The 17,254-nt window shown below is 40.4% G+C and overlaps 1 protein-coding gene across 39 annotated transcripts in view; it reads left to right on the top strand.

Annotated features, from left to right (window-relative positions):
- Positions 1–3,115: 3,115 nt before the first annotated feature.
- Positions 3,116–17,254, top strand: part of camk2g2 (calcium/calmodulin-dependent protein kinase (CaM kinase) II gamma 2) — a 63,878-nt gene continuing 49,739 nt past the window's right edge. For all 39 annotated transcript variants that reach the window (XM_039784052.1, XM_039784063.1, XM_039784060.1 and 36 more), the window contains exons 1-2: positions 3,116–3,320; positions 4,337–4,431. In XM_039784052.1, the coding sequence (XP_039639986.1) occupies positions 3,256–3,320; positions 4,337–4,431 (160 nt within the window). In that variant the 5' untranslated portion in view covers positions 3,116–3,255. The remainder of the gene's footprint in view (positions 3,321–4,336; positions 4,432–17,254) is intronic.

Genomic DNA, 17,254 nt, shown 5'->3' on the forward strand with positions numbered 1-17,254 from the left:
AGGTAGTGTACAGTTTTTAAAACGGAAACAATGTTGATGAGATCAGTGCGCCTGAAACCGCAACAGTGAGGGGGCTGTGAAACCAGAGAGTGAGCTAAAAGACACTCTGTAGAGCTGAATGGAACAGTAGAGTTTGTCCCTGGTGACATCTTTTTGTCATTTGAACCATTGTCAAATAAGAACATTAACGAGAGCAGCTTTTAAGTAATCAGAAGACATCTGTAGAGGAAGATGATGTGATATGACCAAAATGATCAGAAAGTACTTCTTCTTTTTATCTTATAGGACTATAAAAACATAAATGTGTCTCAAATCCTATGCAGATCATCGAATCAAAACAGAAATATGAGAGACAAAACATGTTTTGCTGACATACAGTAAGCTTGTCACATTACCTCACTGGAGCGTGTGCAGCTGTGATCACCCACCACAAACACACATATATTTGAACATGGTGCCAAGATGATATATTAATACCCTGCATGAGATATTCATGAAAGCTCAGATAAAGCTTTACAGTGCAGCCGGCCGTTACATAACGTATATAATTCCCTGTCTTTTACAATGATGCTCCAGTTTACAGTTAAAATCCCTAAAACTGCATATGAGTCCGATCGAAGCCTCGACTCCACGAACAGATCTCTGCTGGCTGGTCTAGCTAGAGATAATAAGGTATCAAGGCTCTTGGAACACTGATTTTTGTCTCTCTTTTATTAATTTTAAATTCTGTGGTAAAATTGGATTTTTATAAATCAAAGTGGGCATGATGAAATGGTCATGACTAAATCATGATGACAGTTATGATTGTGAAAAGGTAAGACATTGTGGAAATACTGTGATAATGATGAAGATAGAGAGGTATTCACGGGGAAGCTTTGTCCGCACTATGAAGGCAGATACATGCGGTGTTAAAGGATACAGAGGAAGGCATGGGCATTTAGCTGTGAAGCATATACTAATGCTCTGTCACAGGGAAACAGCCTTAAGGACAACACTAACAGTGTGAGATCATCATTGTGGTCTTTCAACAATGTTGTGCTGAAGCTGTGCAGAGACATTAAAGCGCCTCTCAGATATGGAAACTAAATGATACAATACAATATTGTGTCAATTCTTTAAATATACTCAGAAAAATGTCACATTTCAATGAATAAATCTCCAATCTTTTCTTTTTCAAAACAAAATGTCATTACCAGCATAAATTCAAAGCACCTTTAGAAAAGGTTTATAGCACTGTCAATATTGTAAAAGCTTTAGCTTTTAAAAAGTAAAAAAATATATAGACTTGGTTTGATAGCAAGAGTTACGTAATAGATCTGTGATGTATTGTTCTGTTCTGAGCAAGAGGTTTTACAATGATTTAAATTAACTACAGGTGTCTGTTACAACAGATTTCTTTTGTTGAATATTAATATATAGCCTATATACAGTATATACACATTTGGTTTATATTAGGGAGAAACAAACAGTAGGTGTGAAACAAAATCTAAATAGTTAGTCATTATTGTCTCCTGGTGCCATATTTTAAGCGGTGATTGATCCTCCTTTTTTGGGAGGCCCAGTTTAGGAAATGAAAAACATAATACAGTGGGCATGCAGCTTATTGCTCTGTGCCAATATTAAAAGATTGCGGCATCACATCTCACTACATGGTCTTTGAAGGATGCTGCTCTTTTCAGCTGTTCTGGAATCAGCTTTATCTTTGTGCAAATATGTCAAAGATGGAAGGGAGAGATGGTGAAACTGAACCTGGATCTGCAGCTCCTGGTAAACCAGAAAAGATCTCTCGCGCGGCTTACATCCTACCTCTACCACTACTGCCAGAGAGAAGACAGCTGAAAGAGGTCTCACTCTGCCATTATTTCTGGTTTGAACCAGCATTTAACAAACAGACTGTGTGAGAAGACAGACTGATGAAAGCTTAAGGGAAATACATTTTCCTAGGCTGATGAGCCTAGAAAAGAAAATGTTTATTGTTTTATGTATTTTTTATTTATCAGAGTATTTTTAGGACATCTAGCCTCCGCTAATTTGCAGTCCTTGTCCTTGGTCAGGCTTTTACAAAAACAATCACAGCAACAAACAGTCTATTGAATTCTCAAAGAATAAAATCAAATAAAAACACCATTAGCGCTCACATCTCTGTTGTTGTTTAAGCCATAGTTTGGCTTGTGTGTTAAACACTTTTAGTTCAAAATTCATATTGTCAATAAGGTCATTGTTAGTTAAAGGGATGCGCCACCGTTTGTTGAAATAGGGCTTATCACGGTCTCCCCTAGCTGTAGATAGGTGGGCCAACGCATTTTTTGTGCATTCATTGTTTTAGTCCGGTGCCACACCGACAGCGTCGCCACTAGTTAGCTTAGCGTAGTGAATGGAATCCTATGTTGCCGGTTAGCATGTTGTGAGTAAAAGTGAGCCAACAAAAGACAAAAAAACAACCTAATTACTTGCACTGAGACCAAAAATGTGTTGGCCCACCTATCTAAAGCCAGGGTAGACCGTGATAAGCCCTATTTCAACAAATGGTGGCGTATTCCTTTAATTTTAGAACAAAAAAACAATTAAAGCCACACCTGGCTTTAACTATTATCTAGTGGCATGGCTCTATGGATGGTGATGTCAGTCGGTCCCCCACTTTGGTCCAGACTGAATTATCTCCACCACTATAACAAAATAAAGTTGGAGATTTCTCTGGGTTTGAAAATTGTTGGAAACATTTGGGATAGTGTAAGTACAAAACTCAACAAAATATATAACATAGGTATAGTCATTTTTAGACATTTTAATGCAGAAATGTTACACATTGTACCTTACACATTGTACCTTTGACATCGAACTTTGTTCGTTGAGTGTGACTTAAAACAAACACTTTTACAAAGTAAAATGCTCTCTGCACTACACTATTTCAAAAAACTTTAAGATGGGTTCAAAGTAACGCAATATTACATGAGGTGAGGCATAGTATAAGATGGTTAACTTTTGCAAACCAGTTTTCACTTCCATTTATTATTTTTTCGACACAGAGTGAGTCATCATCCTAATGGAGGATCTTTGTTACTACAGCCCTTTCCCCCCCTCCCTCCCTCCCTCCCTCCCTCCAATCTCGCCTCTCTCCCCTCCCACTCTCTGCTCCTCTGAGCTCGAGAGCCTCTTCCCCCTCTCTGCCTTTTACGAGTTCTCCTCCCGAAACCTGTGCGAGGCGGCCACTGAAGCGCGAGGCGATTCCCCCCCTCTCCCCTACAATCAGTCAACATGGCTACAGTTGTTACCTCGACGAGATTTACAGACGAATATCAGCTGTACGAGGAACTCGGAAAGTAAGCAACCGTCACCGCCGCCGCTCTTGTTGCATTCAGTGTGTGTGTTTGCACGTTTTTTCCTCCTCTCAGCTGCTGCTGCTGCTGCCATTGTGCGCGTTTACTTCAGTGTTGACAAGGCAGGAGAGCTGCTGTCAAAAAAACAGGGAAGGGTAGGAGAAGCACCTAAGCAACAGTAAGCTGTAGGCATTTTCATGTTAGCACTACAAATGCGTGTGTATAATCTGTTGAACGTGTAGGCTATTTAAAGGTGTATGTCGTACCTCTGTTGCAATATTTGTAACGCAAAAGGTGTGAAACCTCCGCGTATTGGACCAACTTGTTTGACAATTTATCTGCACGCGTCGAAAACTCGTTAGCACGCATCCGTTGACTGGTGGCATCCTCGCGCTGCTGTTAAATCATTCAGCTGTTTTCGTGCATTTCTAAGCGGACTGCAGGGCTACTGTAAATGTAAAGAAAAGGAAGATAAGGCTTTGCTGCCAGCAAGACTGTAGCGGTTGCACCTTTGGCTATGCGTATCACACACGTACTGCATTCAGGATTAAAACATGAAAGGACACAATTGTTGTGTTACGTTACAGTGTATATTCTGGTAACATCTAATCTCTGCGTGTGGCTAATGGAGCTGCTCCACCTTTCAACACAGCCGACCGCATGAGTTTAAAGGAGGCGTCTGTGCAAAAATGCAGCCAGGCAGAGAAGACACGGTTCAATGTTAATTCTACCTTTCAGTGGCTTCATTCTCCTGTACTCCCGTTAAGAATGAAACAACCCCTGTCACACACTAGTAGCCAGGATCTCATCTTCTCACATCTTATACACAGAATATCAGACCGTATTAATTATGCAAAATGGATTCCTTTTCCCCTCTCTTTAGCTGTATATGATTCATGCATGCCCTATAGTGTGTGACAAGTTTATGCACTTTCCCCTGCCACACACCAACGTGATGGGAAGTTTTGTTATGTTTTGAAATGGTTTCACTGAGCTGTCATCGATTTCTTCTGCTCCAGGGGTGCCTTCTCAATCGTTCGCAGATGTGTCAAGAAGTCCACCGGCCAGGAGTATGCTGCTAAAATTATCAACACAAAAAAGCTCTCAGCCAGAGGTAAGTAGAGCAGATGCGTAGCTCAGCATTACAGTCCCATTAATTTATGCAGACTAAAAGCTGACGACGTTACACGTTGCTGTAGTTGCTCCATGATGTCGGTTCAGCTGCAGGTTTGGTAGTTTATTTCCTGAAGAGCAGCGATCCAGGCGCTCTGTCCTGTCCCTGTCAGCGTGGATTCCTGAAGAGCTGGCAGGGCTGGGCTGTTGCAGTTTAAGTTGTACAGTGAAGTTCAGTGGGCTTAGGCAGTTGTGTGCAAACATTTTTGGTTTGTTATGGTTACCATTAGTTTCTTGCATCAGCTTGACCTTTAACCTAAAATATCCTTTTACAGCAGCTCGCAGAATGAGATAAAGGAAAGTTCTGGGGTCTTATTTTAATAGTTTTGGCCACGGTTTGACCTGGTTCGACTTTGACCTACTGGACTTGCCGTAGTTGTGAGTGCACACAGTTTCCCTTGGCTCTGTGTTTGTGCCTCTATTGTATTTGAGTCACAGATGCATAGTTGTGTAACTCAAATGTAATGATAATACACAATTGGCGTACATTGGGGTTAAGTAATTCTGTGCAATGTGTAGGGGTGTCATGATTTTTGATTCTAAATCGAAAATCGATCGAAATGAGCTTTCGATTTTGATCATCGAAATCAAAAGCAGGATCTGCCTTTCTCCAATTACAATTACAGTTAGCAGTTTCGGCCAGCCTGTGTTTCTGTGTTCACATGCAGCAGTTTAACACATGTTGAAGTATCACCACCTGTGCTACAGTATTTGTGGCAGATTTGTTGATTGTCATTGTCATCAGTCTGCCTGTTGCTCTGTGTGTGTTCGTGTCATGGCGTTCCTTCTGCCATGTAGCTGAATCCAAGCATTTCTGTCTGTCGATGTATTTTATCTTTTTTGTTTGCACATGAATTCCGTTGATCCTTTACTATATATCTCCTCTTGTCTTGGTGTGTGAGCATGTTGCAGACTCTGTGTGGGCATGTGCAAGCATCAGAAGGTTACACCAAAGGTTGAGTGATGATATGCAGTGCAGATCAGGGCCACTTCTGGACTGATCGGGCTGCTCTTTTCCCAGAGGATGCAGGCTGAATTGCTATGTCTCCCTCTCTGTCTCTCTCAACCCCCCCCACCCATGTCATTTTCCTTCCTTTTGGTGTTGTTTTCTCACTTCCTCTCCCCCCTCCCTCCCTCCTCTGTAAACAAAAGATTGATTTAAGGAAATATCTTAAAAAACCCATCTCAGGAGGCGATTTGTGTGTGTGTGTGTGTGTGTGTGTGTGTGTGTGTGTGTGTGTGTGTGTGTGTGTGTGTGTGTGTGTGTGTGTGTGTGTGTGTGTGTGTGTGTGTGTGTGTGTGTGTGTGTGTGTGTGTGTGTGTGTGTGTGTGTGTGTGTGTGTGTGTGTGTGTGTGTGTGTGTGTGTGTGTGTGGAGGGCTGTGTAGTAACCTGGCAACAGCAGGGGTGAAACTCTTCATCCCATAGGCTGTCTGGCAGCGAGACGTGTGTGGGGGTGTCTCTGTGTCGTGGTCACAAACACACACGCACATAGACGACTGCTCTTTTCTCACATAAAGCACAGTTTCATACATTTTCTCTCACCTACCTAACAGTTCTCACACTTAACTATATGCGTACAAGGCCTGTCTGTACACAGTTTCACATTGTGAAATACACACACATTAGACACATATACATACACACACACACACACACACACCCACACACACTACAGAACTGAAAGAAAGGCGAGGAGAAATGTGTCACTGGGACAGTTAAAGAATGAATTTTGTTATTACAACTTAATTTGTAAGAAATACAATTGTATAAAAAACTTATTTTCATTGTTCAGGTCATTGTTTTTTTTTAGGTCATAGTAAATTTGCACTCGCCAAGTCAATTCCTGAAATCTGGGAATGCAGCAACATCACTAAAAGGAAATCATATATGAGGCAAGAAAGACGAGCAGTCAGGCGATTGGACAGGTTTTAAACAAACCCCCAGACTGGCCAAATTGATATGGAGTGGAAAACAAAGACGAATAGTACACTTATTCACCAAACCATTTGTTAACTGACACCTACTTTCCATAGTTTTGCGCGTACACAATTTTCGTTTGTCCACAGCATGTGCCTCCATTATATTTGAGCCACAGAGCTAATGATACGATAAAATCTGTTTGTCAGTGTTGTCAACATTCATCACAGTGTCCTTGGTGGTGGTGAGCCTGCACTGTAATATACTTTACCTTGAAATAAAGTGGTTTTGGTAATCTGCCATAACTGTTGCTTTGTTTATAACGTGTTCTATCATCTGATTACTTGTTTCTTCTTCCGTATCAGACATCGTTGTAGCAATATTGCGGTGTTCCCTCATCTCCGCAATTACTTCAAGTACATTGTAATCATAACTGATTGAAATGTTGAACAAAAATAATCCCAATTCCTAGCCAATATAACAACCATTATCAGAAATGTCTTCATTTACAGTAATGAATGTTGTCTCCATAAACACACACAACATTAATTTGTCAGGATTGCCCAGCACAAGCATACTGCAGTACTGCAGCAGCCGGAGGTTTAGTGCATTGCTCTTTTGGCCTTTTTACAGCTCTAAATGAACAAATCCATGATGATGATCTCTGCTTATGTGTTTTTTGTTACAGTTTTCAAACACTGAACATACAGTTAGTATATTTGCTTTGGTGGTTTGACGTTTGTGTGTTAAGCCTTATTCTGTGTGGCTCAGGGAGAGCACATTGGCTTGCGGTGAGGTCAGCAATTATGGCTGGGTCATGTGGTGTCGCATGCATGCGCACAGTCGCTCAAGTGTCACACGTGTGTGAATGTCACTTCCACTGACATTCACACACGTGTGCATCAACATCACTGCACATCGTTAAGAACACACTACATTTGGTAACGGTTGTAGTTTAAATTTCATCAGTTAAGTCATTTTTTTTCGATTATTGATGCATTTTCTTTTTTTTTTATGAACCTTGACAGTATATTATCTTTAAAACCAAAAGTTCAGTTTATTAATTCTAAAAAAATATTCTTAAAAAGATGTAGAGATCACGAATAAGGATTATAGATTTCAGTGATGGATACAAAAATGTACAGATAATGCATAAGAAAACAGGAAAAAGCATAGAAATGTTAAGACCAGAAAATTACCAGAGGTACATCTTTAAAAAATGTTGATATTGCAGTTGATAGGATAGCAAAGCTTAGTGTACTTTTTACCATACTTTAAAGTTTAGTGTTTCGGCTGAACATTTGATTAACTGATTGATCTTCATTTTCAGACCCAGTCAGATAAGAAGATCGATACCGCTCTCATATCTGTCAGTTTTAAGGCTTCAGCCTGCTGCCAGGTAGCTGAGCTTAGTATGAAGACAGGAAAAAAGGACAAATAGCTAGCCCAAAGTAACAAAACATGCCTACAAGCACCAATAAAGCTCACTAATCAATAGGGGTGTCACGATTCTATTGTAATACTTTATTTCACAAGTGACTTCAACATCAGTTAACAGAAGTAGATAATGATGACAACTATTGTTAGCCTGAAGCAGCAGTAACTGCCTGATAAAACCTGTGGGAAGCAGAAGTTAAGAAGGGAAGTGTGCTCAAAAGCTTATGTTAGTGTTGCCTTCGTGGTAGAGGGCTCTCACATGCTCTCATGCACACTCTGATGAAAAGGGGAGATCAGAGTGGTACAGTCCTTTCCGTGGCTTTTGTGATGAGCCATGACTTCTGTACATCTTGTGTAGAGGCTTTAATCCATGTTTGTACAAAGATACAGAAGTCAGTGGTTTGATTTTAAGAATACAATAAAAGGAAGTTTGAAAGATATATCATATCTCTTTTCTGACAGGATGTTACAGTAGCTCATCTCATTGTGTAAAACCCAAACCTTGCATCTACATGTACAGTATATTAGCAAGTCAGCATTTGCTTTTGACCACTTAGTTTTCGTCTGCAGCTTTCTATCTATGGAGCTCACTGTCACTCTTCACTTCTTCTGCTTTTGCAGAATCCACTGATTATGTTGCACTAAATCTTCTAGTACATGTTAATGGTAAATGAAACAAAAAGCACAGCAGTGGGCTGGTAAAGGTTTTCAATACTGAGTCACAGAGGGCTGACATTTTATTTAAAGAAATTCAGTGATGTCAAAATGGGGATTTCATTATCATTTATTTGGAGTGTTTTGCTCCGTTTTTGGTCTCAACCAACTCCTGAGGGGAATAACTCTGTAGCTACTATAAACCAGCTAGTCGCTAACTGTGTCTGTCTGCCATTTGGTGCTAAACAGGTAGTGTACAGTGGGTTTTAGAGCTTTCTTACTGAAAACAGCTGCCTGCTATGGCCGAGTACAGAGAAAATGTACACACAGTTAGCAGATTTATATCGTAAAATGTATACATGTCCCAGCTTTGTTGTATAATGGCAGTTCTCCCAGTAAATGTAAACATGTACAATGTTTCACTTTAACCAAACAATACAATATGTTATTCTGAACTCATTGAGTGTCAAACTCAGGTCTTACTATATAAAAACGACACTGTATGGACTAAAGCATGTTGTGTACCTGCTCAGTCAGAGTTTTTGGTTTCAGTTGCAGGATTTACTCTGTACATCTGAATCATGTCTGTTAGTTGTTAGCCACTGAAGCTGTGAGCCAGCAATTGTCCTCAGTGGCGCCAAAATTGGTACTATCTCAAGGGACTGTGTTGATGGAAGCGTGTTGCTACAGGTAACCGTAAGAACACAAGCTGGGAGGCCGGTTATATCAATATAGCCATGGGTAACACTGCACAGTAGTTTATAGGACTATATGACAGGTTTTACAACTCTGGAAATGACACAATGACATTTTTATCCTCTATCCCACAGTTGTTAGGTAAACAGTATAACTGAAATATCTACTAGGAATGTGTACATGCATGTATTTCATGGACTAATGTATATGCTGTACTATGTACTGTATATACTAATGCTAGCTAACGCTAAAGCTCAGCCAAGGAGGACGCCATTAATGTTTACATCTTGCACTGTCACAAGCAAGAGCCTCTAGTCCATGAGTATGCTTCCTTCTGCGCAGTGATATGGTTGTCTGGAGTAGTTTGTTAGAAATAAAACTTTGGATCTGTGGATTATCTTGAGTAATTGGGTCATGGTTTCTGGAAAGAGATATTTGCTGTTGAGGTTTTCAAATGTATTTTTACAAGCCGAGTGCCATCTATTTGAATCATATTCGAGAGAAGGCAGACATCTCTACGGCCAATATCTCCAACACTGGGCAACTCGCACCAAAACAATTTAGATCGATAAATAGCACTGCAGGTAAGAGTAAAAAATATGTATTTTTGATTTTGGGGTGAACCTGTAAGTGCCCATCCAATTTTGGCTCAGCATGTAATCCTGTCATACAAAAATTCCAAAAACTCTGGTTCCAGATTCTGAAATGTGAATAGTTGCTGCTTTTCTCAGCAGTTAATTGAATATCAGTTAATTGAATTCAGGCCCAGTATTGAATGTAGGTCACCCACGTTTGGCAGTGCTCAGAGCCCAATCACTGTAGTTATGCAGTCACATAGTAAATGGAAGAAAATGGACTTGAAAGTGTAAACATTTGCTCCAGGTTGCGTTTACCAGTCTATTTTGCGAGTGAAACGCGAGCTGTTGCGTGTCCTTTGTTGACAGCTAGATTAGTTGAAATAGGAGCATATCTCTTCGGTCAGGCAAGAATGAGACTGAAACACACGGCTAAAAAGCTTTCTCCATAGACACGCCGTAACACCCAAAGGAAACCATATCAACTCTGTTTTTGGTATTTTTAGCTACAATTACGTGTCATGTGTTGTGTGTGAAGTGAGTGTATTTTTACACTGTTATTAGGTAAGGCCTTGTGATGTCCGGAAAAGGGAGAATGAGAAGGAGGGGAGGGGCTGGTGGCACTCGTCCCGCTGTTGAATTATTGAGGTGCAAGGCTGCTCTGCTTTCACTGAACGTGGACACGAGCTGAGAAGTGGACCCTCAGTCTCCTTTCTTTGCTTCCTTTCTTCATCAGATTTTTTTTCATCTGTCACCCTTAGCCACATTCTATTCCTTTTTTGTCTCTTCCTTCCTCTTTCTAGTCCTCTCCTCTACATCGCAGGCCATGCAGACAGACAACGTGTGTGTGTGTTTTCAGGCTTTTGGTGGGCTTCTAGTGCACCCACTGGAGGCTGATTGGTGCAGGCAGATGAACGTAGCAGTGCAGCGCGGTGAATGTTTAATGGGACCAACTGTGAATATTTGATGAGAGTGAGAGAATGAGAGAGTCATTTATGGAAAGAGAAAGATGTAGATATGGAAAGAGAAAGTGAGACGGTCAGGGTTACATGCTCCAATGCAGAAATAGTGCACTGTAACACTTGAATGGTGTGAGTCCTTCCACAGCATGCAAACCTTCCAATTTACTTCTCAAGGCTTAGAAACAACTGTGTGTGTGTGTGTGTGTGTGTGTGTGTGTGTGTGTGTGTGTGTGTGTGTGTGTGTGTGTGTGTGTGTGTGTGTGTGTGTGTGTGTGTGTGTGTGTGTGTGTGTGTGTGTGTGTGTGTGTGTGTGTGTGTGTGTGTGTGTGTGTGTTTAATATTCATCATGCCGTCTTTTCTCTTATCTGCTCAACATTATCCCCCATGACCAAAGCATATGGCACCAGATGGGAGCATATACTGAAGTGCTGGACAAGGAAACTGGGTGCTGATTGTTACTTTTGAGGGCATTCATTTGTCACCAGAAAGTTAATCTACAAGTCAGTAAGAGGTGTTTGGTGTTCTAAGCCCCCAACATCATGGTTAGGGTTAGGTGCCTTGAAGTCAACAGTCGCAGCGCTGCCTTGAAGTCCACGTTGGGGGCTTTAAACGCCATTGAGCTCAGCAAGACTGCAACAAAACAATAGGAAATGTAAATATAAAAATAGTAAGCAGGGTTCAACGTTAAGGTTTTTTTTTTTCACTTTGGACTGTTTGATGGAAAAAAACAGGGTATTTGAAGACATCAGCTTGGGCTCTGGAAAATTATAAACTTTAATAAAATGTTTTATAAACACAACAACTAATTGATTGAAAGAGAAAATAATTGGGAGATCAGTTGAAAATTTAAATAATTGTTAGCTGCAGCCCTACAGTGTTTACATCCATTCTGCCTGCACTCCTCACTCAAGGAAACTGGCAAGTTTGTTTCAAAGAGAAGGCTTCCTGCCAACACTTCATTGGATTACACTACATTAGAGAATCACAGGTGTGTGTGCTTGCGTGTTCATCTGTGTCTATGTGTGTGTGCGCGCATCCTTGTCAGTTGCTGTCACATCAGTGTGTGTGATTCATGCAGGAGGTCTTGTCCGTAGGTCCTTCAGTGGGAACAGTGGCAGAAAACTTGTTCATGTGTGGAGCTTGACGAATGTCCTTGACTGAAAGAAATTGCACAGACTAGAGCGTGCAGATGCGCATACTTTTATTTCTGTTGTATTCTGGCTCCAACATCTCTAACAAACATTTAACTTGTGCAAGAAGCGTGCTCACTTCCAAGTAGCTCTCGGTCACCAGTTTATTTGGTTGAAGCTTCTTGAGGAGGTACAGCACCAGATTCATATTTAGTTGTGAGATAGGTGCAGTAATTACACTTCACAAGTGAAGCAGGTTATGTCAACAGTGAAGTAATGCTGTTCTCCAAATAGAGAGGCTTTTTATTGAGAGTATTTATTGCGGCAGTTGGATGAGTGAAAAGGCAATAAAGCAGGGCACACACATGGGAGAGGCATCCAGCAATAAGTGTGTGTGTCTGTCTGTCTGTCTGTCTGTCTGTCTGTCTGTGACAATGAGATCCCGTCAGGGCGGTAAGTTCTCAACTACGGCAACTGTTTCTAAACTTTCTCTCTACCTCTCTGCCTCATAAAAGTACCATGTGAGCTAAATGAAAATCAAATTTATTTTTGGTTTGACTTTTACCCCCAAAGAAAGGAAGTAAGAGGTTAAGGAAGTAAAAGTGAAAACCAAAGCAAACAACCGATTGGTTAAACTATATAGTATTATTATTTTGCTGATATATTTTTAAACCTAATTTTCACACAGACATTTGTATCATTAATCTTTATTGTAAATCTCATTTTCATCTATTTTTTGATATTCAAAATAATCACTGATTAATTATTGAACAATAACTATGTCCAGCTGTGTGTATATGTGTAAGTGTGTATAAGTGTGTCTGCGGCTCTCCAGGCTCTTCAGACATGCCAGGGGAATAATCTCTTCCTGAACACACAAACTCACACTGTCATGCTGTCAATCAAGCAGGGTCTCCATGGTTACAGCTGGCTCACATGCATCCTGTTCTTCCCACCTGACAGCCAAGATTACATAAACTTGGCCACCATATTCACTGGGTGTCATGCACAATGCATAGTAACATAGTGCAGTCCAATTCACCATGTAACTCTAAAGTCCTTAAGCGACATTCACAACTCCCAGCTGTCAATCAGACAAATTTAGGTTTTCCATAAAATAGACCTCTGTAGCCCGCTCCTCATATCTGCTTGAGGCTAGCAGCTCGAGGCTACATTAGCCTCTACTAGCACGACCCACCCATGTGTTGCATTGTGGGTAATGTAGGTGCCAGATTGTGACAAGGGAGAAGAGTGCATGGAATAAAAAAAGACTGCTGCATCAATTTTGATTCTTTTTAAATTTTCCATCGTAAGTTAGTTATAGAAGTGGACTGTATTTGGGCATATTCTCAAGTCTTCCTACTGCTGTCTGTGGCACTCCCCAAGCCCATTGGTTCCTACTTAATACCCAAATCTTTGAAAATGGGTCACAAATATGTAGTTTCCTTTTCAGTAATACACATATCGTTCTTCTTAGTTTTTTGCACTGAAGTGTATTTGATCCGCCATTAGCCTTCCTGCGTGGTGTTGAATATTGAGGTGTGAGGTTGGAGGACGTGTTTTAAATAGGTGAAGATCAAAATGTAAAAGCCTTTTGAGTAATGGGAACAACATGGAAAATAAATCAACTTAAAAATATTTTAGACAGAGTGGATGTTTTGATTATTTCAGCCAGTTATGGTTGCCTTAAGGGGGAACTTTGGTATTTCTCAACCTGCACACTATCTTCCCATGCATTTATGTGTAAGTAACTAATGTAAACAAAAATATTTGAAATTGGTCCAGTATTGAGCGATAACACTGTAACCGGCAGCTGCGAACCGGGCTGCGATGTAACCCTATGGGGCAGTAGCAACTGGATGTACGTCCACTAAAAGTGCACAGATTGTTATTATAAGTTTCTGACTACATTATGGAAAGATGGTGAAGTCTCGTTCTGAAAAGCGAGGTGACCTGTTGCCGGAAGACAGCGGTGTGGAACCGTAGATGTATAGTGTGGAACGTGAGTATAAAGCGAGGAGTGATCTCTGTATTGATTTTAAAAATCGTGATTATCATTTTGGCCATAATCGTGCAGCCCTATTATGCAAGTATATTCACACACAACATGGTGATCTCTGTAAATATTTGTTCACACTTTGTTGCCATTATCTCCATTTACATTAAGGTTTATTTGCACAAGGCCACTATTTTCCCAAGAAGAGGACGATTGACCAGTCACTCACACCTCTTTTCTATGCGGTTCCTGGTCAGTGTGGTCTGTCAGTTGTTTCACCTTAACAATTGACACCTGCCTGCAGGCTCTTAGCCAAGTTAAAATCATTTGATAATCTCTGCTGAAAGCTGCTCTTCAGCTCTTAAAACAGTTTTTAGCATCCCAATAAAATTGTCGAATGGAGTGTGGCGTGTGGCTACATCATTTGGTTAAAGTGTGTACTCCTGTTGATTGGCACACCACCACCGCAGTTGGTGTGTTTGTGTCTGCTTCCAAGGTTACAATCAAAACATTCTTTCATAATAAAAGACTTCTCACAGTACTTATGTTCAGGGCCCACTGCCTTGACACACTCTTGTGCCCGTGTGGGGGACGCAGGTTTTGTCAAGGCTTTAGTGGAATGAAGCACAACTTCTATTTGATCACCAGTGGATTATAATTACAAAATGAGCTGCCACAACAACAGGGGTGTTTGATATTAGCACTTTTTCCAGTGATCCAGGACTAGGATCATTTTTTATTACAAAATAGTAACTTACATCATATTTTTCTCCTTAATTGGCTAAAATTAGATGCTTTTTATCTTTACGTTGGTATGTATTTAATTAATCAAGCCATACTATGAAAAATTACTTTTTATATCTGTCATTGTGTCCCATCCTTCCAGGTACACTGCAAATCTTTATTTAGGTAAAAATCTTTTAATCACTTTTGACCTGCAGGACGACCAAACATTTACATTTTTAAACATGGCTACAGCTTTAACAGCTGAGCAATACTTTCAAATGAAATTATAAATGAACAATAATTATTGAATCACTGGCGAGTGGCCATGATATACTGTATATGTAAGCAGAATAATCAATTCCAACCTGTGCAACAATAGAAAACACTCCTCAGAGGAGAGATAACAGCACACACAGCTCATTGCTTACACAAAGCGTTGTAAGCCTGCACTGTGTCAAGTCCATACAATGTCTGATCTGGTGTGTTAGGGTTAATATTTGCATATACAACAAACAGGACTTGTTTTACAACATCGTGGTTGCTTAATAGGAATGGTAGAGAAATCTGGTAAAATAATGTAATTATTTGCTTTTGAGGAGGAGTAACTCAAGGCTGTACAATTCACTGCGTAGCTGCTGTCAGACTTGATCCTCGTCAGCTGTCACTCTTTACACAGCTTAACTGGTTGGGTTACATTTGTGTTGTACTCTGGATGTGTGTTCATGTGTCGCTTCAGGTCTTACAAAAAGGACTGGCAGCCTCAACACACAATGGAGGCCATTATCCTTTCTCTGGGAATAACCAAGAGATAAGTCAGTGTATGTGTGTGTGTTTGATCAACTCTCAAAGCTGGTCATTGTCAGGGTTGAAGCATGACTCCCTTGAAACAGCCTCTCATCAGTGATTAGTTATCACTAAGCGAGGATCAAGGCTGCACTCTGACACATCAAGGCCGGGAACTCGGGCAGTGTTATTTATGTGCTGGAATAAAGGTGCCACTATTTTCCTCCAGATCTATTCTTAGTACTAATTTGATTCTCATTCTCAACACATTTCTTTTTAACGTTCCTACAGCCAAATGCAATATGGACATGCAGTTTTGAAAACACTGCTGTCATACCTTGAATCCTTCAGTAAAAGCTGGTATTCAAATATGGCCACCACAAACAAATGATGGTTGATTATTAATAAAAGCCAAGTTTAAAAAAAAGAAATATTGAGGGGTGGTGGAAATAGTTGTACTCAAATAGTTCACATGGTAATGAACATTTCCACTAAAAGATGACGCCACTGATTCAGCATTGCACTCCTGTAAAATTGTCGGACAATGCAGCAGAACCAGACATATCATATTTTTTCCCATGCATTTTTCTTCTTTGTCAAAACCTGACGCCTACATTACCCACAATGCAACCCGATTGCAGACAGTTCAGTCGGGGATTCGTGTGAGTTATTCTAGCAGCGAATATTGCCTTGTGCCACTAGCCTCAAACAGAGATGAGAAGCGGGCTACAGAGGTCTGTTAAGCTCACTTCTTTCTAACCCAGCCCCAACAACGCTGACTCAAGTTACATTTCTTGAGGCAATTTATCAGACCTCACACAGCCCCCTCTGGAGCCACGAAAGGCTGTATACAACGTTTTTCACATATGCATTACTACCAGAGGCGCAACTACCCAGTGTCAGAGGGGTTTGGTTTGGGTTTCTTAAATCAGCCTAGTGATGGCATCAGATAAGACAACTATTATGCAGTTGAAATTACATTCACATTTGGGATTTTAAAAAGTACAAATATGGAGAGCCACTTAGCACAGGCCTTTTAAAAGAGAGAGAGAGAGAGAGAGATGTGACCCTGTAATTACAGCTTCCATGTCACCCAACAGATGTAACTATAGCCTGTATATCTGACAGCACAGCTAACATGAACAGCTAATGGTAAAACAAAATCTATTAATGATTCCATGGTAAACCATGTTATTAAAGTTATTGCATAAGTTATGTTTTCCAGCTTCTTGTCATTTATTGTGCATGCTGCCTTATATTTACCAGTTGTTATTTTACATTAATAAAATTGAGATATGTCATGCATGGGATGAGTACCATAGGGTTTAACCAAAATCTAAATGTAGCTATCGGCAACATTGGTTTGCCTTAAGCTAGCCGTAAACCCCACTTTAGCTGCTAGTGTTAGCAAACACTAGCTAGTCTGAGAACAGTCTGTTATAGGGTGACCAGATGTCCCAGTTTGACTGGGACAGTCCCGATTTTAAGTTGCTTGTCCCGAGTCCCAACAAAAGTCTGTCGGGACGCTAAAATGTCCCGGTTTACACCAACCTCTATGAAATTTCCCGGTTAAACGGTTAAAATGCTGACAGCTAAATGGTGTACAAGTGTGACTGTATTGTAGAGGATTCCAACAGCAGGACGTAACAGTCTGCCGCTAAAGCTATGAGCTAAAAGACACAAACTAGCTAGCGCTTGGTCACTGCTGTTGTTGGAAAAACAACACTGACGTGAATAAAGGTTGCGTTTACTTAAAACTGGTCAAACTCGTGGTGCATTCACAGTTTATTATAAAATACCCTTTTCTCATCTGTTTTTGTCTTTTAACAGCAATTTACTTGTGAAAGAAGTTATTGTTAGAAGTGATTATTACATTGTTAATAAAT

Source organism: Perca fluviatilis, chromosome 19 (genome assembly GCF_010015445.1).
Source record: "Perca fluviatilis chromosome 19, GENO_Pfluv_1.0, whole genome shotgun sequence".
In the NCBI taxonomy this organism is placed as follows: Eukaryota; Metazoa; Chordata; class Actinopteri; order Perciformes; family Percidae; genus Perca; species Perca fluviatilis.